Source organism: Lissotriton helveticus, chromosome 8 (assembly GCF_964261635.1).
Source record: "Lissotriton helveticus chromosome 8, aLisHel1.1, whole genome shotgun sequence".
Classification (NCBI taxonomy): Eukaryota; Metazoa; Chordata; class Amphibia; order Caudata; family Salamandridae; genus Lissotriton; species Lissotriton helveticus.
Genome location: NC_136069.1, coordinates 192,777,500 through 192,802,946, shown reverse-complemented (window position 1 = coordinate 192,802,946; position 25,447 = coordinate 192,777,500). Strand labels below are relative to the sequence as shown.

General features: G+C 46.3%; 1 protein-coding gene across 4 annotated transcripts in view; it reads left to right on the top strand.

Annotated features, from left to right (window-relative positions):
* DOP1B (DOP1 leucine zipper like protein B) overlaps window positions 1-25,447 on the top strand; it is a 735,954-nt gene that overhangs the window by 231,530 nt on the left and 478,977 nt on the right. For all 4 annotated transcript variants that reach the window (XM_078656883.1, XM_078656881.1, XM_078656882.1 and 1 more), the window contains exon 6: window positions 22,189-22,287. In XM_078656883.1, the coding sequence (XP_078513009.1) occupies window positions 22,189-22,287 (99 nt within the window). The remainder of the gene's footprint in view (window positions 1-22,188; window positions 22,288-25,447) is intronic.

The window sequence follows — 25,447 nt, the reverse complement described above, 5'->3', positions numbered from 1 at the left end:
GTTTAACAGGTTATGAACTGACACTGTTCCAGCCACACATAGAAATCAGACGCTGCAACGTTCTAAATCCTGCTACACTGTTACCGTCAGCTACTTCAAGTCCTGCCACACATGACTGTGTGGAAGTTGTTAACACTATGACTAAGCCAAGACAAGATCTGACAGATATTCCATTACCAGATCCCGACCTGACACTCTATGTGGATGGTTCATGTATGAGAACGAGTACAGGAGAACTAGTAGCCGCGTATGCAGTGACTACTGACACTGAAGTCATTGAAACACACCGTATTGACACCCTGTCTGCTCAAGCAGCAGAGCTAGTTGCTCTGACACAAGCCTGCATACACGCCAAGAACCTGAAAGTTAATATCTACACAGATTCACGCTACGCATTCGGAGTTGTACACGACTTCGGAGTGCTCTGGCAGGAGAGAGGTTTCATGACTTCTCATGGAACCAAGATTCAGCATGGTCTCCTTATTCAAGCTCTGTTAGATGCAATACATTTACCGACATCTATCGCTATCATGAAATTCAAAGCACATACGAAAGTTACTGACATTATTTCCCAAGGTAATGATCTAGCAGATCGAACAGCCAAGCTTACAGCACAGACACCGACATCCACTCTAGACCAGACTACTTGTATGACGGTTAAGGACCCTACTCAAGATGTCATAGATATACAGTTACATGCTACTCCTGAAGAAATTAAGAAATGGTCCGAACAAGGAGGGGTCCAGACAGATCAGGGATGGTTGACGAAGGGTAGAGCCACATGGTTTCTCCCCGACTCAATGGTTCAAGTCATTATCAATACCGCACATAGTCCAGTACATCTAGGAGAAAAAGCCATGTTAGACAGTATCCAGAACATTTGGTTTAACAAGCATTTACGAGCTGCAGCCAAGCAGAAAGTCCGTACCTGTATGATATGTTGCCAGTTCAATCCAGGTAAAAGTGTCCCGGTGGAACAAGGTGGATTCCAGCCCCCTGACCACCCTTTTGAAGTCCTCCAGATGGATTATATTCAGATGGAGCGATGTCGAGGTTTCAAGTATGTCCTTGTAGTTGTATGCGCTTTGTCCAGGTGGACAGAAGCATATCCAGTCCCAGATTACACAGCCGCGACCACTGCTAAGCAGTTGGTTCGTGAATATTTCCCCCGTTATGGACTCCCTAGGGTCGTGTATTCTGATAACGGCCAGCCATTCTCATCTGAACTAATGAAGCACGTTTCCCTTTTGTTAGGGTACCAGTGGAAGTTCCATTGTGTACGCCATCCAGAAGCAGCCGGTCTCGTAGAGAGACATAATCAAACCTTGAAAATCCGTATTGCCAAAGTATGCAAAGAAAAAGGTGTAGACTGGCTAGTAGCCCTGCCAGTCGCTCTGTTTTATATGCGCATGGTCGCACATTCCAGATCAGGTCTGTCTCCTTATGAGGTCGTATTCGGCCGCCCCCCGAATGTGTGGGGTACACCCAGACCCCGAAGTATTACAGATGTTTCCAGTAATATGCTGACAGATTACCTAGCTTCCTTGATGTCTGCCCTACACTCTTGTCGTTCACAGGTTGCCGCCGCATTTCCAGACAATACTGAAGTCAAGCCACACGAGATCCTTCCCGGCAGCTTGGTCCTCGTCCGCAATTTTTATCGTTCAAGTCCGCTGGAGCCTCGCTGGAAGGAGCCGAAGTTGGTCCTCCTGACCACCCGTACTGCCGTCAAGTTGGAAGGCAGGAAAGGCTGGGTGCATCTGTCGCATGTTAAGAGATTTCACGGACTAAGACCTAAACAGCTCAAAGACACTTCTATAGACACTTTCAAGTTTGAACATTTGCCTATTATCAAGGACTGTCCCGCAAATGACATTGATTCAAAACCTCCCCTGTTAGAGGAAACTCCGCAGCAGGAGTATAAAAAGAAGTTACGGTCTAGTAAAATAAGTCAGCCAGTTTAATTGTCTAAGTCCTCCCCTAGGTGAAACGGTTAGACAGGTATCTGACATGTATGAAATAGACCCCCATAGTGAGAGAGTTAGTCAAAACTCAATCCGATGTATCGTTTTTCTAAGTTTTATTTTGTTTTTAAGCTTAATGGTTACCTGTACGAGTTATGCATTTCATTTATGTTTTCCAATTTCTCATGTAAATAAGTCTTCTAATACTACAGTAGAGCACACGTTTAGTGATCTGCCTCCTCACGAACTATCCTATCGTCTTGCTATGCGCAATAATTCATTTATCCGTATGTTACACTATTCACACCAGACCAGCAATGCCACTAATTGTTGGGTGTGTGGTCGACTCCCCCCTTTCCAGACACCGAAGGGAGTTCTGCCACTGTTTCCTTATCCGTTTTCACATAATGGTTCGTGTGGAGCATGGTCCACGTTAACGTCATCCTCAACTGATATGTCCTTTCTGAACAGTACATGTTTTCCAGACAAGCAAGGTCTTCCCCACAGAACAGGGTTAGATCTAGAAAATTAAGTTTATAATTTGGGTAATTATTCTTCGAATTTTATGGTCCTGAATGTTCAGTCTGATCCTACTCCAGACTTACCTGCTATTTCAGTACTACCAGTCAAAGGCGAATTATGTGTCAGAAATAATGGTTCCGTACATGTAGGACATAGTGATTGTACTACTATTGTCAAGTATAGTGACAGTGGGAAATCTATTTTCAAAGCTTCACGTCATTCTTATTTTGTTTGTGGTCAGACCGCATATGTTCGTCTGCCCCTCGATTGGGAGGGAACCTGTTACATTGCCTTCCTACTGCCACCAGTTTTTCTAGCCCCATCCGATTATCACAGAAACACACATCTAGTACATATTAGACATAGAAGGGAGATCGAGTCCCCGATTGTCGATCAAACTGAAACTGCTCTAGAACAGTATACAGATTTCAATAGAGGTTTCTTTTTCTTTATAGGACCTATCCAGAATAGTAAGTTGATACGTAGATTAACCAGAACCCTTGAAGCAGTAGGGAATGAGACTGCCTCTGCCCTAGGTAACTTAACCGAAGAGCAATCTGCTATGAGATTTGTCGTGCTCCAAAATCGTCTCGTTCTTGACGTCATACTGGCCGATAGAGGAGGAGCATGTATAGTCATCGGATCTAGTTGCTGCATTTTCATTCCTAATAACGCGCCGTCTGTTTATTCAGCTATAACCAGACTTCATAAAATTGCCCATCAGTTACACCAGAATCCAGGCACCTGGACATGGTCCGGTTGGTTTTGGAGTATAATTTCTGCCTGGGGATGGAAAGTATTGTCATTTCTAGGTATTGCAGTAGCGATCATATTCAGTTGCTGCCTCTGTATACAATGTGGCCCTGCGATTTGCGGCATTTGTGCTACCTCTTGTATTCCTAGTCCCAAGTCCCGTCCTAAATCCCGTTCCAAGAAAATTCGAGACGAGCAAATGATACTGTATGAAATGATAGATGGTATCATGAAAATTGATGTTTCCTGATGGAAACGTAGTGACAAGGAGGGAATGTGGAAAAGTACATTTTGCCATGTTCTGTGTCCCTACGTGTCCCCCATCTTATGTTATGTGTGCATGATTAATATGCATATGTATTCCCCATGATCGATTAAAGACGCAATTACAGTTGTGTCCATCTCTAGTATGCCAGTTTCCAGTTCTCGTGAATACAACGAATATTAGGCCTATGTAAAGTTACGTTGCCACGTTTCTCAGTGTGCACGTTATTTCATTGTAAAGTCCCCGTTTCTAGGCCTCAAAGGGGCCCGGACTCAGATTCAGCTCCTGTCTCTTGAACCCTCGCTGAGGAGCGATACAGCCCCCACCTGTATCCCTGACCCTTCACTTACTTCCTGCCTCACAGTGCCCGGCTCGGCCTGGCTCTGCCTGCCAGTCTGCCAAGAGTATGTTATGATTCTAGTTATCAGTCCAGTCCTCCTTCTCTGCATTCCTAAGCTACTGAATCGCATCAATAGTTTCCGTCATGGTCTAGCCTTTACGTCTCCATGTAAGAGAAATACTGTATTAATGGTCATTTAATATTCCTCAACACGCACTACATGTAGAATAATGCATGCACCAGTCTTAGAGTCTGTTAGCCTTTACCCTGATAACTTTTGGATTCTATCAACATGTTCTCTAAACATCAGATACTAGATAGTGTTTAGGTACATGTCGCTCTGACTCTCCAGACTTCAGTCTCTGCTTCTAGCGCAGAAGTCATAGCCCCCAGCTTCTCCCTAGTAACACGTCATTGTCAGCTTGCGCGCACCACTAGGTCAGAGGTCCCGGCTCCTTGGGTAGCCCCCTCCATGTTTCCGCCCCATTTGTGACATATTCTGTTACGTTTGCATCACATGTCTATGTACACGCCTCCTGTTACACCTACTTTCACCCTTATCTTTCGCGACTGCTATTAACCCCACCCACTGCTACGCCTACTGTATGTACTGTAATGCAATTGTTTTAGTATATATATACTTGTGTACTGTTATTAAAAGTGAGCGCGCTCATCCCAGATCTTGCCCGTGCAGGTTGTCCTGTTCCTGTCCTTTATGCTGTATTAAACCTGCATACTCCTACTACCTCGAATCTTGACTCTTATTTATTGAGCTATCTGTTATTGTTATATCCAGTCAAAAATAGAGGTATTATTTATTTATTTACCACATCATCCGGGTACTATCGAAAGACGAGCAGGCAGTTCTAGAGGCTACTTAACTCTCTAAACTCCACAACGCCTTTTGTGAACTGTAAGTTTTTCAATTAACTAACTTGGCAGGGAGGGTGCCACAGAAACAACTTGTTTTAGTGCCAGCGCATTTTAGTGAATAATAATCCTCAAAGTAGATTAATGAAATGCAAGGTTTTGACTATGCAGGCCAGATGAAGAAGACTCTTGAATGAAAAGCTTTCAAGTCTTCTGCTGCATTCAAAACATGAATTTTAAGAATAGTTCAAATGCACTTCGTGTCAAGGTGACAGCACCCAGTATTCTAATGAATTGATCAAATATAGACATGGGAGAATGAAACACTTAAGAATTTTTACATGCGCACAAAAAGCTATCAGTGGGCCCAACTTCATATCATATGTGATAGCATGATCCAGTCTTGGTTTTTTATCCAATATCACTTTACATTCTGGGACTTTACGTTTTCGTTTTTGCATATTCATGTGGCGTAAAAATCACAGCATGAAACATTTTCAATGAAAAGCAAGAACTGCTTGTAGGATGATGCTTCTATGCAACCTTGCACATCTTTTCCTTCACTGTTGCCCTTAGTGCCATGACGTCATTTAGGGGCTCGCCAGGGGTCTTGGCTGTGAACCCTGGCTTGCCCCCTACGACACCTGGAAATACTTTTGCGATCCTGGCCTCAAAGGTGGTAAAAGCGGTGTCAAGAACACAGGGGTGGATCTGCATTCCGTATTTTCTGCCCATTTTAAATTATACTAGTAGTGAATAAAATCATATTATTCACTATTAGTGTAATAAAATAATGGAGCACGCTTAGCTGGAACGTGACCTTTGGGGACAGCAGTGATGAGGAAAACTTGCATGTTTTTGGTATAAGGGGTCACCCATGGTAAAATACTGGTCCTGGGGAATGTCAGGTTTCTTTTGGATTGGGAAACCATGAAAGGACTTGAATATTTAATAAGTGCTGTTTCAACCCATAAGGCATTTCAGCAACGTTATGGGAAAATGGGCTTTTAAATGCACTTTATCACCCATTCTCCTGATTTTTCTTACCTGGGTAACAAACCCCGTTGAAAAGGTCTGGCTTACTTTCTCTTCACTCGCTCACTACAATTCAGGGACTTTCAACGATCAAGGCATCACACTAATGTAGGTAGTATCTAAAATAAACATTTGTCTGTTTTATGCTGTTATAATAATCATGGAGTTATTATATAACTTCAGTGACGTCAGTTGTTGGGATTTTACGGTTATTTGACATGCCTTCCTGGAACAATTCAGGGTCAGGGGTCACATGATGCCTGTGTGAAGTTATTAAGGTCAAAGGTTATATGATGTCACGTTCCCGACCCCTGTCATTTTGGTGAATCAACGCCCATGGTAGGCAGAGGCATAAAGGAGTACATGTTGAACTTTTCTGTGAATAAGGGCCCTAGGGCCTGATTACGAGTTTCACGGTAAGGGAACCGCCATTGAAATTGCATCGGAAACCCCCTCCCTAGTTGGTGGTCCTCCTGCCGTATTACGACGTTGGTGGTTTGCATCGCTGACACCGCCTTTCATTCGCCAACTGCCTCAACAGCGCCATTGAGAAAGCAGCTGTCAGAGGGCGCTATAGACAAGTTCACTGCCGTTGGAATTACGAGTTGGCTTTCTGTTGAGACGACCATGGCTAGGGAAGACTGCCTTATTTGAGTCCACGGAATTGAAGGAATTGAGCTGCATACTCAGCAAATTTCCTTTTCTTACATTCAGTCTCCCTCGTGGATCCCTTCCTCCAGATCACCTTTTCACAACAGCATCTTGACCCCAAAGAAAAAAACCCTGTTGACGCCGAAATCCAGGTAAGTCATTTCTGCAATTTTTACTCTTTGACTAGACTGGGCACATATGGTCCAGACTCCAGCAATGGGAAAGTACTTGTAGTAGGTATTTTTTCATGTGTCATGCATATGTGTACATTTAACACTTGTGCTGTCAAAATATACACACATGCATCGACACATGAAAAAATATTCCCAGCCGTCAGAAATACTGCAGCTGGCCTAGTGGTGACACTGTATTGCGGCAGACGGGAAACTGCCACTGTGGTAGTCTTCTTGGGACCACCACCATGGCTGCAAGACCACCAAACTCGTAATCAAAATGTTAATTTGTGTTTTTTGGGCCAAATTAATGCTCTAAGTCCTTAATATTGTTCATTGCAAAATAAAGCTCTGGTGACAATACACTGATTTTCACTTGCAACAATTTATGTCTCCATTGTTGTGATTGATCATGTTGGTAATAGAGCTAAGCAAGTTGATTGCTCATTGCTGATAGCTGCAAGCCATTTGTAGCAGCTTCAAACGCAGACCAGGTCAACTCAGAATTTCACACTTCAAAGAGGCCGCTAAAACAAGTACCATTTCAAACTTCATAATAATATATACACATCTTTTATTTATACAATTTAATTATTTATTTATGCAATTTATATAGCGCGCAAATACCCTTGGGTGTCTCGGCACTGCGGACGGCAAGCATAAACATGGATCTGATAACTATTGGTTAAAAAGCCATGTTTTTACCATTTTCCTGAAGGCAAGAAAGGTCGGGCTAGTCTTGATGTGAAGGGGGAGTGTATTCCACAGTTTGGCGGTAGCTACTGTAAATCGTCTCTCACCCCATGAGACTTTCTTAGTACGAGGGACCCTAAAAGGTTGGCTGTTGATGAGCGCTGGAGTCTATTGGGCGTATAGGCACGAAGTGCAAGTGCAAAGTGATTTGATGAAAGTGCTTAATAGGAGGATCTTAAAGAGACATGTAGCCGCAGATTCCTTAACTTAGAATATCCCCAGGCGTGAGACTGGATCTGGAATTTTTTTGCAGCAGCACCTCTGCACACCGGGGGATGGCGCCACACGACCCCGCCCTGATGTCGTCCTCGTACGTGACATCAGCGAGGTCATACAAGTCCCTTTTGGCGCGCTGACGAAAGTTTTCCTACTTTTCTGAGTGCAACGCGGATCCGGAGTGAGCTCTTCTGTCCTGTTTTCAAGACTCTTTTTCGACACTTCGCGTCGGGAACAGTGTGCAGTGCCTTCGAGCTTCAAATCTTATAATTCTTGTTTGCGGCAAATGTCCGCGACAGACCCGCATCCTATTTGTATGTGGTGTCTGGGCGAGCACCATGACTCCACGGACTGTGAAGCCTGCCAACGTCTGAAATCGAAGTCTCGGCGGGAGCGCCGTATGAAGCTTCTCTCGGCACGGCTGTCCCGGTCAGAGTCGTCTCGCCCCCTGGCCTCGTCATCGACTGCAGGTCCCTCTACTGTCCGGTTCCGCCGTCGATCGCCCTCTGGGGTCTGAGGCCGTCGTTCTCCACTTGGTAAGTCGAGGTGCTTGTCGCCTATGTCATCGACCTCACCTACTTCTGTTGTCAGGGGCTCTGGTTCCCGAATCTTTCCGGACATGCGCTCCCAACAGTCGCCCTCACCTCTATCCGCCCTTTCCGGGTGTGGGGGCAACTCTGGCCCAAATGGAGGTCTATGCTACGGCCTTGCAGGCCTCCCTTGAGTCCTCTCCCGTTCCTGGGGCATCCTCGGGACCTCCGCTTCTTGTGGGGTCTCTGATGAACTCGCCGACGGGTTCGCCCCCGGTGCCAATTGAGCCCTTGCCTCCCAGGAACGTCGGAGATGTAGTGTCGTTAGGGCGCGGCCCGACTGGGTCCCCCTTTACGCTCCACGTGGGGTCGTTAGGGCGCGGCCCACCTGGGTCCCCCTCTTTGACCCTCGGTGCCTCTACCGCACTGCATAGCCCCACGGGGCTCCCTATGGTGCCCCAGGTGGTTGCCCGTGCTCATAGCCCTGACTTGAGCACACCCCAGGCTTCCGGACAGGCGGCCGACTGTCCGTAGCCGGGGTCGGCTCAGTTCCTCGGCTCCGCCTCTGCTCCTTTCTCTGGAATCGGAGCCCGCTCAGGATGTAGCGGAGCCGGAGCTGGGGCGGCGCCGGAAGATTGCCTCCTCGACCCCGGCAACCTCTTCTTCTTCAGAGGGGGAGCTTGTCATGCTTTTGCGCCGGATTGCGCTGACGTGGTACAATTGGCACCGACACGTGTTGTTCCGATGCGTGTCGATGCCAAGTTCTGGATTCTTCTATAGAGGCCTCTGGAGAGGGTTTGGCGACGCCCTCCTGCCCGGCTTCGATGGAGCTAGTGCTACCAGTGTCCCCCTTGGAATTTGTGGAGCCTCCTCAGGAGCTCCCAGATCTGGCAGGCTGTTCGCCTCCCCAGGAGTTCCGTCAGGATCCTCATTCTTCCATGGGGCTCCCTTCCGTGAGGCATTCGGCGCACCCTCAGTGTCTTTGGAGGGTCAGCCTACAACCCTCCCTCACTGATCAGCTGTTTTCCCTACGCAGAGGGCTACCGAGGCTGGTGCGGCTTTTTTTTTAGAGTGGTCTCTTTGGCCACCCGCATTTTGAATATGCAACCACCCTCTACCCCCTTGTCGGTGAACCCCTTGCTTGAGGTCCTCCACTGTGGGTCCGGCAATGTGGAGCCGCTTTTGCCTTTTGAGGCTTCCCTTTATGATGCCCTCTTGGGTACCTGGGTCCGACTTGCTTCAGGTGATACGGTGGCTCACTCAGATTTTCACCGCCACCGCCCAGCTCCACATGATCCGGTCTGTCTTTTTGTGCACCCTGATGCGCAGGGGTTTGTGTTGCAGGCTGCCTTTCCTTCTCTGCCCCATCTAACGCTTCCTCCCTCTTGGGAGTGCAGGTGGCTTGAATCCTGCAGTAGGAACTTCTTTGCATCCACTAGTGCAGCCCTACGGTCCTTAAATACAGTGTGTGTTCAATTCCCCAGTGAGAAAGGCGGCAGCGCCCCCCATTCTATAGGATAAAGACATACTAACGACCAGGCTCCCCCAGCCCCCGGGGCCCCAAACAGCCCGGACCCCAGCCGTCCGCCGCCCTTAATCACCAGAGGTACAGATCAGTAGCGCCATGAGAGAGATCTCAGAGTCCTTCCTGCTGTCATGGAGCATCCACCATCTCGTCTGCCGTGCCCGGTGTCATCATTGGAAGAATCTGGCTACCCGAACCTGACAGCTCGGCCTCAGTCTCATCCGCCTCCTTTTCAGAGCCCGTAGATTGCACCGGTGAGGACGCCTCCGTCCCAGCAATGATTGCAACAACCTGCAGCGCCGCCAGTCGCTCTGCCTCTGTTTGAGACAGTGAGGGGCCCCCAGGCCCCGAACGCCGTCTACTGTTGCGGCGGGACCGTCGAAGCTGCTGCTCCAACGCCTGCAGCCGCGATGGCAGACCAGCCTCCCCATTGCCAGTTCTGTATTCCTCCAGCCATGTCCAGGCTTCCTCAGGGGTATTGCAAAAGTGTGTTTTGCCATCCAGGGCAATGCGCAACTGAGAAGGGAACATCAGAGAATATTGCAAGCCTTCATCTCGGAGCGCCCGCTTAACCGCCAAGAAAGAGGCCCAGGCCCGCTGTACCTCGAGAGTGTAATCCGGAAACAGTGCTGTTGTCCACAGTGTAGGGCTAAGCGGCCTGGCCCTGTGCAGGAGTAGATCTCTGTCCTTGTAATGAAGGAGGCGGGCGCGCCGGCACCCTATGGGCTCTTTCCAACGTATAAAACTGTGAGAGGCCCTCCGGTACAACCACCTCCCGGAGCCATTTCTCTAAATAGGCTACCATGTCGGTCCCCTCAATCCGTTCCCGTAGGCCTACCACACGAACGTTGTTTCTTCTATTACGGCCTTCTGCGTCATCCGCCCTCTTCTCCAGGGTCTGCAGCCGAGTCGCGACATCCGCCATCTGAGCATCCAATTTATGCTGCGCAGGCCCCACCTCGTCCAATCTAAGCTCCGTCTGCCGCACCCTGTCGGACAATTTAGCATGGCCAGCTTTCAGGAGTCCCAAACCTGTCGCCACCTGCGCTATATCCTGCTGGAGGGCTGTTCTAGTGTCTGTTATGGCCCGTAAAATCTGATCCACCTGGTGCTGTGGCAGCAGCCCGGTAGGGGGGGGCTCCGGGTCCCGCGACCATCGCTCCGCATCCGTCTCCACATTTTCCGAAGATGGCCCCCCTGCTTCCCCCGGGGTTTCCCATGTCCAGCGTCCACAGGCACAATGCAATTCTAGAGGCGGTCCCCCCCGTCCGCTCCACACGAGCCGCTCCCTGCGTTCACCGCCGGGGAAGGCGAAGAGTAAGCCGGCCCAGCCGTCGCATTCCAGGACACCTGTGGGTCGTGTCGTCCGTATCCAGAGCAGTCCAATCGTTCACAGGGCACCCATTTCAGGCTCAGGCGCCGCGGGGCGAGAGCGCCCAGCTAGGCCGGTAATTACTTCCTCAGGGCTGGATAAGTAGAGTGCATCGCCCAGTATCCCCGCGAAAAAAGAGGGGGGCCCCACAGGTGTTCCCGCCAGCTAAGCCCCGCCAGCCGCCACGGTCCAGCCACTCAACAGTTGCCTCCAGTAGGCTCCCACCACGGGGGATGGGGGGGCAGAGAAGGGCACAATCCCCAGCTGCTCCCCCCCCCCCCCCAGCCTACCTCGGGGCACTGGCGCTGACACTCGGCCACAGGTCCTTCAGAGGGTAATCGCTCACTGCTGCTCTGTGGTTAATGACCCCCAGTAGGAGCAGCAATCCGGTATTCCGCATTCCGCCATGTTTGTTCCATGCGCCCCCACGGCGTCACCCCGACAGGACATCCGGGACACAGCTGGAGCCCGGTAGCTGGGCCGCGCTGCGCGCCACTCGCAGCACCCAATGTACCGCTGCCGGGGGCAAGGGGGGAACAGAAACAATGGAGATAGATGTATGGGGGGGGGGTAAACAGCGCTCCCAGCTCTCCGCGCTGTTATCACACGGCCCCTCCTCCGCGAGCCGCCATCTGTGATCAGCCTGTAGTCCCTCTCAGTAGGCGGGGGTAGCACATCCGAGGCCCCTCTCCCTCGGATCAGGCGTGCGCAGGACGTCGGGCGTTACCTCCTCCAAGTGTTTCCCAGTCAGGAGAAGCCGCGGGATGCCACCGCACTTTCTCCCGTGTATTCCGGGACAGCAGGGAGTCTCCTCCGCTCCGATTCCCAGTGTCGGCAGGCCTAGGACTTGCCTCCGGTGCTCCAGGCAGGGCCAGCCAACGATCTCTGGCGCTCCTCCGCTACATAGACGCCTCCGGCGCCGCCATCTTGTGCCGCGGCAGCGCTACGGCCTGGGAGTCGCCACAGGGTCCCCAGGCACCTAGGAGGCACCCGGCACCAGCAATCTGCAGGGGCGGCTGCTTACGCCCCACTACCTCACCAGGGATCGATTTGGGGGGGTTCAAGCGCCCCTCAGTACAGGAGAACTAGCGGGGTCGGAGCGGAGCTGCAGGCTCACGCTCCCTCCGCCATCAGCTTCCAAGCCACGCCCCACTTTTTCTTTTCTCCTGATGACAACCTTCAAGTACATGTATAACTGATATATCGTGCGCTTGAACCTTTTGATTTGAACTAAGTTTTCATTATTATGACGAAAATAAATAGAATATAATTGCTCATTTTGTAGTGGCCTATTGCCTTACTTTTTCATGTGTGCCTTTTCAGAATGTTGTCTATACGCATCTATTTATACTAAGTGATATCTTTGAATAAGAATTGTCTAGGACCACTGTTTTCTTTACCGATCGATACCCAGGTCCTTTGACTTATACTGGGGCACCCCATTGATTTTAATGTTGAGCCCCTGAAAGCAGTCTTATCGTTGGTTAGAAACTCTTAGACCGTGGCCGTTTGGGGTGACCTTGATACAATACATAATTTTATATTTCGTACCATTAAAGCTCTTTATATGGCGGAATTCAGGTCCCTCCCTAGAAATACAAAGGTGGCTTCTTGGTATAACAAAACAGGCAGAGCAGCCCTCACAACACTTTCAGATGCTATTAGAAGCGGCAAGAGGAATTTAGTAAGGAAAGCAAGGACATCCTATAATGCATCACTAAGTAAGGGAAAGCGTGAGTACAAAGTAGAGAAATGGGAACTCCTGCTAAACAAAGTGAAATCGAGAGACCATCGGCTGTTTTGGCATATGTTGGCCGATAGAACCCAGGATTTAGCAGCTCCAGTGAACTCTAACATTTCGGCAGTAGCTTGGGTTAACCATTTTGTGGGGCTTTATGACGGGGAAAAAGCTAAAGTAAGGACTTGTACTCATTGTACCGAGGACCGTGTGGAAAATGAGCTGTGTAGGGAGGCTTCATCTAAACTAACGTTGTATAATTTTCCCCTAAATACTGTGAGGGAGGTCACAAAAGCCCTAGACTAGATCACTTCAGGAAAAGCACCAGGGTTAGATAAAGTGCCGGTGGCCTCTTCAAATCAGAAGAGGAAATTTGGGGCCTATACTTTGCCATGTATTTTAATTGTATCTTGGAAGGCTCACCACTCCCCCTCACCTTGGCTGGGACGAGATTGTACCGATCTATAAGAAGGGGTCACAGTCACAGCCATCTAGCTATCAGCCAATCAGCCTTATTGATCGTTCTCAATAGCTTTTTTTTCAATAAACTGCTAGATAGGCTGTGTGAGTGGGTGAATGGCACAGACCTAATAAGCCCCTTCAAGTAGGGTTTAGACCAGTGACCGGTACCATTTATCAAGTATTTCGACTGCAGGCTATATACTGGAAGTATGTCACTTTGGGATGTGGGTGGATTTATGTAGTCTTTGTTGACCTCCGCACTGCCTTTGACCTTGTCCCAAGGGATGCCCTGTGGAGGGTCCTAACTGTACAGGGTTCCCTAAGCTACTTAGTTGATGTAATCAGGCGGTTGCTCAAATTGAAGTACGTCCAGGATGAGAAATGGCAAACTCAGGGAATCGACTACATCAATACCAGTTACGAGGGGGTAAAACAGGGCCCCGCCCTTGCCCCAACCTTCTTTCTTTTATATATCAATGACCTGGTAGCTCCCTTAGAGAAGTGCAAAACATGATATACGGAGTCTGGCAGGTATGAAGATTCCGGCCTTTCTGTTCACGGACAACACCCTACTGATATTGAAATCTCCGAAGGCATTCAAAATCTCTTGGACCCGTTTGATTTTTTTCTGCGAGCAGAGAGGGCTTGAAATCAATTTACAAAAACCAAGTACATGTTTTTTAACCGTGGCCACTCGACCTATCAAAATACATCTCTGAATGGTGCCCCCACTCGAGAGTTTCCGTACTTTTGAATATTTGGGTCTTGCACTGATGGATAATTTTAGTTGGTCCTTCCAGATCCACAGGCGCCGAGAGATCCCCTTGGGGATGATTCGCTGTGCCTTACAAATTAGTTTAATAATAATAATAAAGTGTAAGCTGAAGCTTGAACACTATGCAAGGCGAATTTTGAGGGGTATCAAGGGTTCCCGTTTTTGACCTGTATCACCGGCCATCCACTTCTTTAACTTGTAAGCATTGAGCGGGTCCATCTAGTGGGGAGAACTGTAGGAACATGAGAAGTCACAACACTAGAGGTGGGTGTGAACAAATCCATACGATCTTTGGTGAACCTCCCCACCGGCACCCTGCTCCAGCCATTGTGGCTGGATCTGGGCCAAAGGTCTATTGCCCATAAAGCAGCTCTTAGACCGTTGATGTACTGGAGGCGGCTATGGACTTCAGTGGACCTAGCTATGTACCAGGAGGGTTTGGAGGTGCTCCTCTGGCAGCCCGGGGTCTACAGGATCCCCTGGCTAGGACATATCAAGACCCTCCTGGCTTTGATGGAGCCTGAGCACCTGTGGACTAACTTGAGAGCTTGGAACGGTATGACAAAGGCTGCACTCAAGGGGATGTTCTGGGGGTATGTAGAAGAGGAATCAAGCAGGATAAGAAGTCTGGGGACCTTGACACTAGCTTTTTTGGAATACAAGGATAACTTTCGTAAGGAAGACTATATGGATTCAATTGAACCTCCATTGGCAAAAACCCTGTACATCAAATTTCGTCTTGGGATTCCTCCATTGCACACTTTCTCTGTCAACTGGAGGCCCTGCGGCAGTGAATCAAATTTGACCTGCCCATTTTGTCCTCTGGCGGAAGAATGTATCAACCAAATATTATTTTTCTGCCAGCGATATTCAAATAACAGAAAAAAGTGGATACTTTCACTTTGTCGAGGTATGAGGATAAGGAATTATAGGGTTGCCTCCAGAATTTTTAGATCTGACACAACACCCTTGATTGTGTTTGCTTTGTCCTGTTTTTTTAATGGGTGTATTGAGAATCAGACAGAGTAGTGTTGGCCTTTGAGATCTAAATTGTATTGTCTATTGCTGCTAATTATGTGACTTGTGGAGGTTTTTAGCCTAACCCTCTATTTATTGATCCTTTTTAATGAGATGCTACTGGATATAAGTCAATGGCTCTGGCCACACTGCAAAATACCATGACTAATGACGATTCTTCAAGTTGTTACACGAACAATGTTCCAATGTTTTTAACAAAGCTGTAAGGTTTTTACTGGTTTTATTAGTTATAATGTTTTTAGGTGAATTGTATCTATGGGTATACTTATATGGCAGTATCTGCCAAATAAAGATTATGATGATGAAAATGTTATAGTCAAAACTACAATTTTCAGCATTTCATAACATAAATACCAGTCATTTTTTATGAGGCATAGTAAGACTGATTGTGACTTAGATAGAACGATTCCTTGTTTGTATCATTTAGAAGCAGTATTTTCACCTGTATTGTTGCTGCATCACTAACTGAGAATGCTGCTTGCTAAGGTTCCATCCGGTTTCCGTTTGTTGAGAGAAGGCGGTTCCTTCCTTCATTGACTGGGCTGTTCAAATAGTTGACATTTTGAGCTGTGCAGTTTAACAGCATTTGCTTATCACGCCCATATGCTGCACCCTCTACCTTATCACCTATTTTATTGCAACCATCCGGGATTGAATCCTTATGAACAAAACTCTGTAGGTAATCCAACTTAAACAGCTAACTTGACACGGCAGACAACCCACATCCCTAATTTGGTCTATTCTTGTGATCATCTGTGTCAAAAATCTATCTTGGTCTTCAGCCTCTTCAGCCTCTGTTTCTGTTTCATGTAACACAGTTTCTTTCATTATTTTTCAGTGGTACAGTATGCTCTGGGTAAATGTTGAGTAACATCATCACTACATGCTCTCTCTTTTCAGGGAGTGTTTTACATTTTTGAGACTGATAGCATCAGTGTCCTCTTGGAACAAGATGAAATCCTTCTTTGCACTGTCCAGTGCATTACATTTAATTCCATAGCATCTCAACTAGTTTCTTTATGATGTCAATGATTTATACGTTTCATTGTTTTCAAACAATAAGGCTTAAATAAGTCAAATAGTTTCCACCAGACTTTACTTCGCTTACAGCTTTGCTCGTTTGTTAGTCACATATTATCCTAATGTCTCAAGATTGTACCATGCGACCTTGTGCGATGAGGAACTGGAGCCAATGAGGAGAGAAGCATGTGAATTTCAAACACTGAAGTTTCTTGTTGCCAAGCATTTCAATAAATAGCTTTCAAAAGTGATGAATTATTTCTGTTTCAGAAACAACCTGACTGTACGTGAGAACCCAGAGAGGATGTACATTGAAAACAAGGAATTTGCATTACCAGCAAAGAAAAAGAGATTTATTGAAAGTCAAGTTATATGAACTTTTTGGAGATTGGTTGTTTCAGTTCAATGAATATCAAAGTTCAGCAGTATTCCACATATAATGAGATTTAAAAATATTCTTGAAGTATACAATGAGAGTTTGATGACACATCAAAGGTGTAATCTTGTTTTTAGATGATCCACTATGACACAAATATTTGACTAGGTGATAGCACCTAGCAGAGTGACGAGTCGGAGTGGCAGTATCCAGTGTCTGTTTTCTCGTGTAACCTATTCCCCTTTTTCTGTGGTTTACTGTTACTATAATATTCCAATTGTATTTTATTAAATGACATGGCATTGTAACATTTATGTGGCTCTTACTACCAGTATGTTGAGTTCTGAAGGGCTTACCTTCATGGGTAGCAAACGACACAGTGCAAGGTGTGTATTTGGAAGTGGTCTGGCTTTGCTTTGATCCTATATGAGAAGTGTTTTCGTGTTGTGTGATGACAACCAAAGTGCGGTTATTGTATAATGAGGCAGGTTGTTTATCAGTATGGTGGATGAAGAAGTGTGAGAGATAGGCACAGAGTGTATTGTTTTCAGTGAACTGGCTGATTTGAACATCTCTGCGAACTATTTAGGGTATTTCTTATGATCATAATTCAGTTATCTGGTTACTGCATTGTGTTGTTCATCCTGAGATATTTCGTTTAAAGTTTATAGTCCAGAGCAGACATAGGTGAGAGGAAAAAATGGAACGGAAATCCTTTGGGATGGACTTTTTACTGTCCACCCAAATATGATTATCATTGTGACATGTGAAGAGGCTGTCGAAGCCTGCATCTGTTTAGGACCTGGAGTGGTTAACTAAATTGAGAGTCTTCCATTAGCCAATTGTTTGAGGCAGATTTCCTCATTTTTACCATGCCTGTTCAGTTGGTGATAAGTTGTTTATTGCTGTGAAATGGTACAATCCTGGTTGATGGAAATGGTCCTTTTGAGTTCTGTCCAATGAGAGAGTAAGAAGGTTAAGAAGCATAAGAGCATTATTAAGCGGCCTGATTGAACAATAGTTGGCTGCTCAACCACTGAGTGTTATGGCATTGGTATTATTACCAGCCAGGAGGGCTATATGTGGATTGATATTACTATTATTATACCCAGGCTACACATACATCAGGCCATTCAAAGTTTCCAGGACATTGAACGTTGTGTGCTGGTTGGGCTGTGCCATATCTGTAGACTGTATTTGAAGGGGGGATTATTCGGAGTTCTATCCCAGGGTGATGGAATGATGTAGTTAGCTTGGAACTAGATATTTTTTCACCTCCCTTCTAGAGTGTAAAACCTCCTGAATGCTTCAAATCTGGGCTTATAGCGAGTCCCAGAGCTTGGTGGTTTGTACAGAGAAAGCAGTGTGTCATATGGTTCTCTTGTAGAAAGGTTTCATATGAAAGAGTTCCAGCTGCTGCCAGAGCAGTGCTGGTCTCCATTTACCAACTGCAGCCATGAAGTCTACAAAGCAGCAAAACGGTTGCCTGCCTTAACTGGTCACTGCACACCACACTAGTTGACAGACCCCATCACAAGCTGCTTAGTTTGACAGATTTCACTACTACACAGTGCAAAGTAATCGAACAATTTTCAGCCGGTTTGAAGACACATGAAATCTTAGATGCATCACCTTCTCACAGGAACTCTGCAACAACATTTCTACCTTCTTCCACTCCAAGAGCGCCACTATCTATAAAAACTTTGAACACCAGCCCACGACTACTGAACCAGCATAGGCTGCAGACTGACCACATGGAGCCAGCTCACTCTCCAGAATACCACCACCATCATGAACTCTGTTCACTCAGTAGCTCCCTCAAACCCATGTCCTCATTACATCTTCAACCTCGGGAGCCACCAGATCAGCCACAAAATCATCAACCTGCCCAACTCCTCGATAACTAAGGCCGTATTCCCTGAAGACTAGAAACGTGCTGAGGTGAAACCTCTTCTCAAGAAGGCATCATCCAACCACTCCAAACTCAAGAACTACCGACCCATCTCCTTGCTTCCTTTTCTGGCCAGAGTCCTAGAGAAAGCCATCAACAAATAACTCACCAAACACCTAGAACAGAACCTTCTTCTCGACACCTCCCAGTCTGGTTTCTGCAGCAATCATAGCACCGGGACCGTCTTGATTGCAGCCACTGATGGCATCCGAGCCCTCCTCGACGGTGTAGAAACTACAGCACTGATACTCCTTAACCTCCCAAAGGCATTTAACACTGTATCCCACCATACGCTGATCACAAGGTCGCACGACATCTGCATCCAAGGTAAAGCATTCAGTGGATCTCCTCCATCCTTACTGCAAGGACCCAGGAGGTCAGCCTACCACTTTTCACCTCTGAACCAAAGGAAATTATCTGTGGTGTCCCCCAGGAATCCTCTCTCAGACCCACTCTTTTTAACACCTACATGAGCCCCTTGGCCAACATAATCAGATCCCATTTACTCAACATCATATCCTTCGCAGATGACACACATTTTTATCCTTTCCCTCTCTGAAGACCCTACCATCACCAGAACCAACTACCACAGGTGCATGACGAGCATTGCCAGCTGGATGCGGAACAACTGCCTGAAGCTCAACACAGACAAAATAGAGGTACTCATCTTTGCACAGCACCATTCCCTGGAACGCTTCCTGGTGGCTCTTAGACCTAGGATCTTCACCCACCCCATCTGACCACAGCAGAAACATTCAGCATCATCCTGGAAGCAAGCAGAGTAGGAAATCCCAGATCAACGCAGTCTCCTCCACTTGCCTCTTCACTTTGTGCATTCTATGAAAAATGGCTTCCCTAGAGCACAAGACGCACCGTCACCATCCGTTTGAACTACGGTAACGCTCTGTACTTGGGGGTCGCTGCACACATCCTCCAGAGACTACAGAACACAGCAGCCAGACTCATCCGTGACCTTCCATGATGAACCCATGTCTACCCTCACATCCGAGAACTTCACTGTCTCCCAATACACCCTTAAAAATACCCTGACATTAACACAGCAATGGCTGACGCACAATCATCTCAAACTCAGTGCCCTTTAAACTGAATTCCTACTGATCGCTCCATCCACCTCCTCCTCTTACATCAGAGAATGGATGCCCTTTCTGTCTTTCTTTAATTGCACCCCACTCATCGTCGATTCTGCCAAATCCCTAGGTATCACACTAGACAAAGACCTCTCCATGCATCACTAGAGGAGCTCACCATCAGTTGGATACCCTTAGAAAACCTAAACCTTTCCTTCCCATGGCTGACCTAATAATTGCGACCCTGGCACTTGTGCTTCTGAAACTGAACTATAGTAGCGCTACCCTGGTAAGCCTCCCAATCAACACACTTGCTCCCCTTAAGGCCACCCATAATGCAGCCAGGATCATCAGAGGATCCCAAAAAGGTGATCACATAACCCCTGAACTATGTGCTCTGAATTGGCTGCCACTTGAGGCCAGGATGTATCACAAAATTACCTGCATGACCCATAAAGCATTGCACCACAATGCCCCTTCCTACCTATCCCAGAAACTGACCCTATTGGGCAGGAAAAGATCCTCCGGAAGTAAGAGCTCCTTACTGCTCAAACCACGAAGATTCCTTCTCCGTAATGGCCCCTAATATCTGGAATTCTTCCCCAACTGAGATCAGATGTAACCCCTCCTCAACCCTCTTCAATAAAGAAGTACAAAAATGTTTCCTACAAAACAAATTGCTCTCTCTCTCTCGCTCTCTCCCCACCCCCCTCACCCCTAGGACCGCAATCGCCTGGAAACCCTCACGGGTGAAAAGTAGCACTATACAAATCGACTGATTGATTAATTTTCATTCTTCAAACACACTGAAAATGGTGTGGTGCCAGCTGGTAATGCCATGAATGGTTGGTTGCGGATATCGTGATGGAAAAACCTGTACATGCCCCCTTTTAGATTCGGAACTCAGATTAGTGCATTCTAATAGACCAGTAGCAATTCTTTAGCTTTTGCAGAGCTAGGAAGAGGAACATGAATGGTGAGGATCCTGCGTGTTGGGCCAAAGGCTTATTCAACTGAAAAAGAGTGTTTCCAAGCCGTTTTACATCAAAATCTTCCTGTGTAGTAGTCTAATGGAAAAATATATGTAGATTACCACTAGTTTGTAGATTGTTTTATGTGCTGTATTTTATTCTACAAGGTTTTTTAAATTCTAAACCTATATCTATAACGGGTGTTTTTCCAGTTGTGTTATTGATTTAATAAATGTTAAATTGCAATAAAAACTACATGTAAATATATTTGTGGTTTATATTACAATTTTTGCGAGATAAGCTACGAGATGTTGAATATCTTTGATGGAGAAGATAACTGTTTATACAACTGACTCATCCACTAGGATTGCCCACAACGCCATACAAAGACTGAACATGCTGTGGTGGTGGCTAGATTCTTGAGATACCCTACGGGGCTTTTTGATATGATGAGAGGAAACTGATTGCATCCTAACCAATTGTTTTATTTTGACTAAGAAGAAGAAGAACTGGTCAAGTATCTGGAGGAGAAGGGTGGTTTTTTTTTATCAAGAAAGCACAGAGCTTCAGCTAAGATTTTACATTTGTTTGATGGTATAACCAAACCTAGGACCTTATTGTTTTTGGTGCAGCATCTTCTTTTCCCAAATGTATTCATTGAGTGGTGAGGCCACATATTTTCCATTTTATTTTTCTAAGCAGCAGACAGCTGGTGACCCGGCTGAACCTACTAAGGAAAACTGTTCAGACAAGGTTTCCTTAAAATGGCAATATTTCTGCTAATTTTGAGGGGACTAGAATATTTCTGGACACAAAGGTGGCATTCATCATTTAAAGTCAGCTGTTCATAATGATGCTGATTTTGCCACCTATTGCAAATGATGTCAGGAAGTGGAGAGAAACATTCTAGAAGCTGGGGTTTGAAGTGCTTATGATCTTTTTTTCAAAGTTAAGCTCACATTAATTTGAGACACCGAACCCCGATGCGTGACGCTGTTCACCTTACATGATGGCAGCACATGATCATCCAAGGCATGGTGTTCCACATAATGAACATAGTATTCAATACCTCTGTTCCAGAGCATTTTAAATCCATACTTTTGATATTGGATTGGAAACCATCCGTACGACTTCAATATTGATCTTTTCAAACCAGTGCTGTCACGCTATCAAAATATTTGGCTAGTTAGTATTGAAAAATTACTAAGAAAATTACTAAGAAAAAGGGATTTTTTTCCCTACATGGCTTAACCTCTCCACTGGTTACCATCATCTGAATTTTTTGCCTTATTAGTTGATTTCAGAATCTCAAAGTAAATGCTAACTAGGGTGAAAGCCTTAACATGACATAACGTGTATTTGTAAAGAGAACGTTCACCCAGAAGGGTATCTTGGCGCTGAAAAACAGATGTTTATTGTTACCCAACTCAATGTTTATTGACCTCTGAAGAATGAAAGGCTGAGTGGATCCGCCAGTATGTGAACCTGTGACTATGATGTTAAATACAGGCTTCTACAGTTGATGCACTTGTCCACTAAGCCACCAGGCTCGGCTTGGAGAAGACTTAGTAAAGGAGGGTTATTGTCAACATATGATACAATAGTCTCTTACGGGTTTGTAAGCACTGGAAGAAAGGAATTTTAAAATGTGTTTTAAATAATCATTACATGTGTGGATAACCTGTTATTTACATGCCAAATATTGTGTTTTAAATTTGAAATGTTTGTAGAACTTGATGTTCCTTTAAGTATGTAATATGAGTGTCTTGATTTGTATACTTTTTCTTGGCTTTGTTACAGATAAAAGCATTATGCCTTTCCGTCATGGATTCAAATGTGCTTGTCCAAAGAAACACTTTGGAGGTTCTACTGTTCTTTTTTCCATTTTACACATGTTTGGTAAGATATTTATTTCAAGTTATTAATTCATTCTGTACCGAAATGATCACTTATTTATTAATTTGGTTCTTTTGAATAATGCCTCCATTATGTAAGTGAAGAAAATGAATTGCATATTATGCTTCATGGTTATACTTTTCCGCTAACTCTCTTATTAGCACAGGTGATATCAAGGCCATTCATACTTCAAAATTTGTATGGTGACCACAGTTAAAAAACCGGACATAATGAACAGTATATGTTCATACAGATACTGTTTTGCAGCTTCAGGTCAGATGGCTCTCTGAAGCTTTACAGCAGCACCTTAAATAATGAAATGTATATTTGCCTGCATGATCAAAGAAATCACAGCTCATTAGAACAGTACTGATAAGAGTCCCTCAGTCCGAGCATAGAGTTAAATCCAGACTCAGGCGCATACAGGTATTTGTGTCTGAATGCAGATTAGGAAATGTGCTGTAATGTTTGCTCCTTGGTTTGTTTCCTTCTGACCTTGTTCCCGATATAACCTAGGAGGATATGCTTCTACAAAACAGGTCAGTAACAGAAAAAAGTACAGAAATTGATAGTGTTAAAACCACAACCAAATGTTACTCCATAGTGCTACTTCAAAAACTCAGAATGACGCACTAAAGATTGGTAAATAAATTTGTGATACCCATTAACTTGGGGGCCTGTTCACAAATTTAAATATACACGTGTATATTTACTCAGGTATATATGTAATACTAGCAGCCCGTCCCGACATTGTCCGGGTTTGAAATAGAATGTGTGTAATAGGCAAGGGAAATTTATTTTAAAATCTCGCTGTAGAGAACATTTTTAGCATGAAGTGTCACAATAGTTAGGCATGTGTGTTCAGATACTGTGTGTTCCTCGGAGTAAGAAGTATTAGCAGATGTCTTTAGTGTGTATGTACTCCACTTCCGTAGGTAAGCGTGTGTGAAAGTGCATTCAGTTGTAAATTTCGTGTCCCCGCAGGCATGCTGAATCGCGTCATCCCCGCTTGAGGCCCGGCTCCAGTTTTGTTTGATGTTGTGCTTGTGGTGTAAAGTCGTTGATGCAGAGAGTTGAGTGGGTGACAGCGCGCGCTGGAGACGCTGCGCGTGTGGGAAAGTGCAGTCAGTTCAAAGGTTAGTGTCCCAGCAGGCGCGCTTAGTCGCACCATCTTCCGCCTGAGCCCGGCTCCAGCCCTGGTTGACGTTGTGCGCCTGGTGTCAATTTGTTTATGCAGAGAGTTGAGTGTGTGACAGCGCGCAGGAGACGCTGCAGTTAGTGTCCCCGCAGGCACGGTCCTTTATGCAGAGTTGACTGGCTGACAGCGTGCAGGATACTGTGCAGTTATTGTCCCCGCAGGCACGATCAGTCGCGTCTGCCCCCGCCTAACCGCCGGCAATTGCTGCGCCCATTGGCCACGCCCCTTGCTCCCACGCAATTGCCGCACCCATTGGCCTTGGCCACGCCCCCGGCCCAACGCACACGTTTGTTTTCCACACGCCCTCAAGGCATGCTTTTTTTTGGGGGGTGTGCCGCGTGATTGTTGCCGGTTGTCGCGCCCATTGGCCACACCCCTTGCTGCCGCGCAATTGCAATTGCCGCGCCCATTGGCCTTGTTCAGGCCCCCAGCACACGCCCCCAGCACAACGCACACATTTAAGGAACGCTTTTATTTTGTCGTCATGCCGCGCCACGCCCACGCCCACAAGGGACTACTTTGCTGGTAAGGTTCTTTTACCTTTCAAATGTATATGGTGGGCATCTGTATAACCTATGTCCTTCTGCTGCAACTGCCCTTTCCAATGCTGTATTGGGTGTTGTGATTGGTGCTGTGGTTCCTGAGATTACCCGCCTCAAAGGTTTGGGCTCTCTCTTTATAATATTAGTATAGACTACACCTAGGTGTGAATCCACACATTTTTGTTATTGGCCATTTCAAAGTGTAGATTTACAAGTAGGTGTTGAGTTACTTGTTTCCACCCCTCATATAAGTGGGTGTATCCTTCCCCATAGGATTTACAAGTGTAAAGTTAGTGCCAGAATATTTTCTATCCAGGTGGCTGTCTAAGGTAAAATGTAGGGAAATTAATTAAAGTTTATTATTCTTAAATCTTAAAAAAAAATAATCTTTAAAACTATGAATGTGCAATAAAAATGAAAAAAATCATTATTTGTATTTATTGTTATCATTTAGCTTTTTAACTATAATGCTACAGCGAGCTGATTCATTACATATAGGCGTCGATTCATATCCGGTAAAATCACCGTCCGTACGATTCGTATCCAGAGCCGTTTCCGTATGACTCATACTCACACCGTACGACTCGGCGAGTACGATCCGGACCGGGTGATCAGGACGCGATTCGTACGGCCACGTCAGGTAAGGGCGAGTCGTACAGAAAAGCACACAAACACATACACACCGTACGGTCCGTACACCCCATGATCGCAGGGGTACGGTGCGTACCCCTGCGATCATGGTGTGTACGAGCCGTACCCCATGCACGATGGGTGTACGAGCCGTACCCCGAGCCATACCCCATGTACGATGGGTGTACGAGCTGTACCCCGAGCCGTTCCCCATGTACGATGGGTGTACGAGCCGTACCCCATGTACGATGGGGCGTACGAGCCGTACCCCATGTACCCATCGTACATGGGGTATGGCTCGGGGTACGGCTCGTACACCCATCGTACATGGGGTACGGCTCGTACACCCCATGATCGCAGGGGTACGCACAGTACCCAGGGGGGGCGTTCCGTACCTGTTTCGGCGCGAACTCTGCTTTTACGACTGTTTTCAGCTCCCGTAGAAAAAGGGTCGTACGGTGCGTACCCGACACGTATCGTACTTGCTGGGTCATAAAAACCAGCCGGGAACCGTACAGATGTCGCGTACAGCGGGTTCCGAGGGAGAATCGTATGGAGATTAGAGTCATACGGTCTCTGTACGACTCGTACGGAGTACGGCTCATGGTACGAATCGTACTTCGTCGTACGTACGGGGCACGTTGCAGGGTACGATTCGTACGGGAAAACACGCTCCGAACGGCTATTCGGCGCGGTAATTCCCGAATCGGAATCGACCCCTAAATGTTTTAAGTCATACATTTTAATATATTAATTTAATTTATAAATAATAATTTTAAGCAATAAGTTAAAA